Here is a 5,380-nt window from a genome sequence, read left to right on the forward strand (position 1 = left end):
TACCAGCAAGATGGGGGGACTGTTACGTTGTGGCTTAGGTTTGCTATCTCCGATTGCTCTTGTTTACGAGAATGTGATTAACACAAAGCTAGAAGCGTAAAACGCATCACGAGAAATTTAAGACGTGATAGATCAGGAGCGATAGTAATAAAATACGACAACAACAACCGAAATATACCGACATTAATCGCTAGGAATGCGTCATTAGTAGCATCCTCGCCAGCTAAGATAGTGAAGTAGGCACCTCATTACCTTCGTAAAGAGGAACACTTCTGCAGAGCATCTTTTAGAGACGCGAGTACTGCAGTGTCTGTGTCTTCTTTATCCTTCGACGCAAATTATTTGGAGCATTTTCGTATTAGGTTGGCGCTCATTAGCGCCGTGCACGTACGTGAGCGGACGGATAAAAAGCGCATGCTATATTAACTCATTATCTTGTCTCGTTCAAATAATTTGCCGGGTTTCGTGAATGCTATTGTCCGCCAGACGCTATTATCCGAACGTCTAGTGTTCGGTGTCCAGTTCTGTACGGGATGCGTTGTAAGATGTTAACATTATAATGCGTATAAATGTCAAGTGGAAATGCTTGCAGTATATGTTCCCTCGGCATGCTACTAATCAACGGTCTTCATGACCTAGTAGTGCGGCGGGCAAATTGTATTAACATCAAGTAAACGTTGCTTATATACCTGCCGGCTATACTGTGCGCGTGTGTGTGTGTGTGTGTGTGTGTGTGTGTGTGCGTGCGTGCGTGCGTGCGTGCGCGCGCGTGTGTGTGCGTGTGTGTGTGCGTGTGCGTGTGTGTGTGCGTGTGCGTGTGTGTGCGTGTGCGTGTGTGTGTTATGTAACTATTATAGTGATTGTGATGAACAGATCTATAATCTTTAACAAAATCTATATTCTGTAATCAAAAACAGATTTAGTTGGGTTAAAACGAAAAAAAGTAGCGTGAGAAGGCGAGTAAGGGAAGATGTTGCGATGAAAATAAGGGATTAGAAGAAGAATAGAGACGGAAATGAAAGGTCACCGGGAATGAAGAGAGAGAGAGAAAGAGAGAGAGAGGCGAGAGAGGTGGGAGATAGAGCGAGAGAGGGGTAAGAGAAAGAGCGCGCGAGAGAGAGGGCAGAGAGAGAGAGACGGAGATAGAAGGGAGAGACGGAGATAGAGGGGACAGAGAGGCGATTAACTCCTAGCTGCTATCCTCTTCCCACTCTCCATCCATCAGCTTCGTCATCCTTCAGCACCTCTCCTCTTCTTTTCCGGTCTTTCTCGAATGTATCATTTCCGCTCTCGTCTGTCTACGCTTACTTCCCCTTTCTCCTAAATTACGTATAATATCAACCAATGCATCAATCTTCTGATTTCGGTAGCACCGTATACTTTCATGTGTATAATTTCTCAGAGTCTATACGTCAATGCATGTGTGTGATGTATTATTAATATGATTATATATCGAGATTAAATTAAATTTGGTATTTTTCTAGCATATATCATACTGATTATACTGACGTTAGTACACGTTACGCGGTGTTATTCTTCAAATGAGAATATATTATCGTGAAATTTTGGCGCGACGCAAACGCTACGTCGTTGCTTGCACGTAATTTACGGAATTCATAGCTTGATAACATTTTTAACACGTTTCTCCTCCTTAGCTGATGGACATAGTTAGAAGCAGAAATGATATATAGATAGGTTTATATAGGGAGTAGCGTAGTCCGCGACAGAACGATGCAAAAAATGCTTCAGCTTGTAAATTTTACCCAGCGCTCGTGCAAGCACCCTCAGTTTCTACGAGACTTCCTACAAGTGGTCGCTACTATTGGCTATTATCGATGGAACTGCACAGTAACGGCGCGGAGGAGTTTTTTTTATTTCGATGGCGTAAGTGTAGAGTTTCGTGGCTGGCCTGTTTACGCCACGTCGACGCATTCAGAATATCAAGGCTGCTTGCTTGTGACCGTCGGCGGCTTGCATAGCGTACCTTTGTACGCCTGTATGCCGTCGACCGCTATCGCTAAGGTCACGAATGTGATGACCATATAGAAGCCATAAACAGCAGAGTCAGATGTCTTTCAAGTAGAAAAGTAATCTTTCGAAAGCACCTGTGTCCGTAGGAAGGCGTCCGTAGTGGGCGTTTATAGGGATTGTTCGAGTCTGTGCGTTGTGGGGAGAGGGAGCGGGTATGTATGTATGTGTGTATGTACGTGTGTATGTACGTATGTATGTATGTATGTATGTATGTAATGTCAATGTATGTATGTGGCCTGTTGATGTTATTTGATGCTGCGTGCGTGCGTCGCGTAAGCGTGCGTGCCTGTGCGTGCGTTGCGTGCGTTGCCTGCGTGCTGCCTGCTGACCTGCGTGCTGTCGTGCGTTGCGGCCGTCCCAGTGCCTTGTCGCGTGCCGGGTGCGTGTTGCGTGTATCCCTCTATGTGGCTACATTTGTTGCGCCCGCTGAACCGAAAACAAATCTTGTAAATATTAAAATGTGTACATTTGAAGCGCATAGAAAATATGTTACGTCATTTGTGTTTTATTACGCAATCCAGACAACCGAGTAGAAGATATAAACTACCGATCATAACAAACTGTATAGCAATAAAAAGTTTTGTGAGGGAACGAAAGAGAGAGAGAGAGAGAATGCGAAAGCGAGAGAGAGAAAGAGAAAGGGGGAGAGAGAGTCCATGAGAAGAGAATGCGAAAGCGAGAGAGAGAAAGAGAAAGGGGGAGAGAGAGTCCATGAGAAGAGAAGGCTGTGAGTCTGGATAATAGGGTGGTTGTGTTCGAGATTTTGAGAGAAAGCTGATCGGAGAAGCTTAAAGACGGGTTGTGAGATCGGTTGCGAGAATACACACATGTGAGACAGGTCGTGTAAAAGCTTGTGAGAGAAAGTACGATAGAGGGATTGGAGGGAGGCTGTAACAATATGCGCGCTTACACAACTAAGCGATCTCCCACAGTATGCATATTTCTTAAGGCAATAACGTGTTCAAACATTTTCTAATTGAAGCAACTGAGTGACGCTATATGACGCTGTGACGTCAGCCTGCTTAGAGCACATCAACCTTCTTACTGTTTCAAAAAATAATTATACTAATTTTACTCTGATGAATATTTTAGCGTGCCATCATAGGCGTAATTGGGCAGTGATTGTTAACAACTTTCTTAATAATTTTGTAATTAGATAACGTATTATAATAAACCATCATTGCAGCATCAACATATTTTAGCCTTTTGGGGAATTAGATGGCGAATGCACTGAGTATGACATATCCAGGGCCTAGTATCATTGAAACCTCGCAAATCTATAGGTCGGATTTCGGTTAATGCTGAGCAATCAACACTGGATGCTGACCTGACCGCCAGACGTCATGTGTTGTTTATCTGTTTAGGGATCATCAGACATATCTCAAAAGCCGTTCAGTGCTCACAATTTTTTTCATGTCAAAACTTACCCGGAATGAATTGAAAAAGTGAACCAATAATGAAGCATGACCCCTAATTAACCGCTGCAAACAGGTTATATGTTATACACGAACGAACCAAGACATCGTTTTGATCGAAACTATCACAACACATTGTTTATTTTTTATGCGTCATAACGTCAATATCGTTTTGATAACGACATTACAGAGAATCCACGAAATCCACCGAACATCGGTAATCGTCCACGTGAATGAAGATTGGAAATCATCGTGTCGTTCTAAACCGTTCTCTCTTTCTCTCTCTCTTCCAGGAACGAGGAAGTTCGCACGTCGCGCCAAGATGTCGGCGTTCCCGGGACAGATTGATTGGCTAGTCGACCCCGCCAGCGGTATCATCATGCCGAGTGTCAACTACGACCTCAGCAACATCAGCAACAACTCCGCCATCAACTTCGCCAACTTCAGCGACGGCCAGTTCTGGAACATCATCCAGGAGTTCGACGCGCCGCGCCCTCTACCGATGCTCGCCGAGATGTTTCTCATCTCCGCCTACACGATCCTCGGTGCCTTCGGCCTCGTCGGCAACCTGCTGCTCGTGTACGTGATCGCGCGCACGCCGGCCCTGCGCACGGCGCGTAATCTCTACATCGCCAACCTGTCCGTCGCGGCGCTAACGCTGTGCGCCATCTGCATGCCCTTCACACTGATCATGCTTATCCGACTCGCCTGGCCGTTCGGCACGCTGCTCTGCAAACTCGTGCCGACGTTTCAGGCGACGAACGTCTTCGTGTCGACGTTCAGCTTTTCGGCGATCGCGCTCGATCGCTACAACGTCATCGTGTCGTCGTCGAAGTCGCAGCCGCGCGGCGCGAGCGGACTCGTCAAGATCATCGTCATCTGGGTCGTCGGCTTCCTCATGTCGATCCCCTGGGTCGTCTACACGGGCATCGACGAGGTCGGCAAGAAGGACCTCGGCTTTGTCATGTACCTCAAGTGCGTCGAGCTGTTCCCGCTGACGGCGAAAGCCGTCTGCACTATCGCCGTCATCATCATCCAGTACCTGCTGCCCGTAATCACCGTCACCGTCGCGCACGCGCGCATACACATGTTCCTCAAGTACCATCGGCGCTCGATGTGCGCCGGGACGAAGTTGTCGGCGCTGTCGCAGGCGAAGAAGGACAAGGAGCGGCGGCGCTCGAGTCGGACGACGCACGTGCTCATAGCAATCACGGTCGTGTTCGCTGTCAGCTGGCTGCCGCTGAACATCTACAATCTGATCGCCGACTTCAGTCCGGACTTGTTGTACGGCTCGTCGATGCTGCCGCTGGCCGTGTGCCACGCTATAGCGATGAGCTCCGCCTGCTGGAACCCGCTGCTCTACGGTTGGCTGAACAACACGATGCGATCGGAGATCATGGCGCTGTTCACGGGCTGCGGACGCGCCGTCAACGCGCGCTTGCGCGGTCGGCTGCCCGTGCCGAGCAACGACCCGTCGCTGGTCGTCGTCGGCAGCGGCGGTCGGCACGCGCACGTCGTCATCAACGAAAAGGGCCGCACAGAGCTGACGACGTTCGGCTCTCACCTGGCCGTGTCGCCGATGCCGACACGGCACGCCGACGGTGGCGCTGCCATCGCGGCGACGACGCACTCGCAGCGCGGTTCGAACGATAGCGACACGCAGATCATGAACACAGTGTAACGGCGGCAGCGGCGGCGGTGGCCAAGCAGCAGCGAGATGTACTGAGAGGAGCCTGAGGCTTCACGTGGTTACTTTTACAGCGCGATGAATGTGTTTCTTTCGAGTAGTTGTCGAGTGGTGAACTCAGTGGCGAATGGAGAAGGTCTTGGGGCAAGCAAAACACTATAACTCTACTCCAACATTAAACGGAGTATTTCTCCCAGCTACGCACTTAAACAACGATCTCTACGAGGTTGACCTATGCAAGGTCATA

At 48.6% G+C, this 5,380-nt stretch overlaps 1 protein-coding gene across 1 annotated transcript; it reads left to right on the forward strand.

Annotated features, from left to right (window-relative positions):
- Window positions 1–3,768: 3,768 nt before the first annotated feature.
- On the forward strand, window positions 3,769–5,127 carry LOC106808412 (neuropeptide F receptor-like). The gene has a single exon (XM_014811132.1). The coding sequence runs from the start codon at window positions 3,769–3,771 to the stop codon at window positions 5,125–5,127; it is 1,359 nt and encodes a 452-aa protein (XP_014666618.1).
- Window positions 5,128–5,380: the final 253 nt, after the last annotated feature.

Source organism: Priapulus caudatus, unplaced genomic scaffold (assembly GCF_000485595.1).
Source record: "Priapulus caudatus unplaced genomic scaffold, Priapulus_caudatus-5.0.1 Scaffold274, whole genome shotgun sequence".
Taxonomy (NCBI): Eukaryota; Metazoa; Priapulida; class Priapulimorpha; order Priapulimorphida; family Priapulidae; genus Priapulus; species Priapulus caudatus.

Excerpts from the sequence above, each read along its gene's own strand:
- LOC106808412 (XM_014811132.1), top strand. The coding sequence starts at position 3,769 with ATGTCGGCGTTCCCGGGACAGATTGATTGGCTAGTCGACCCCGCCAGC.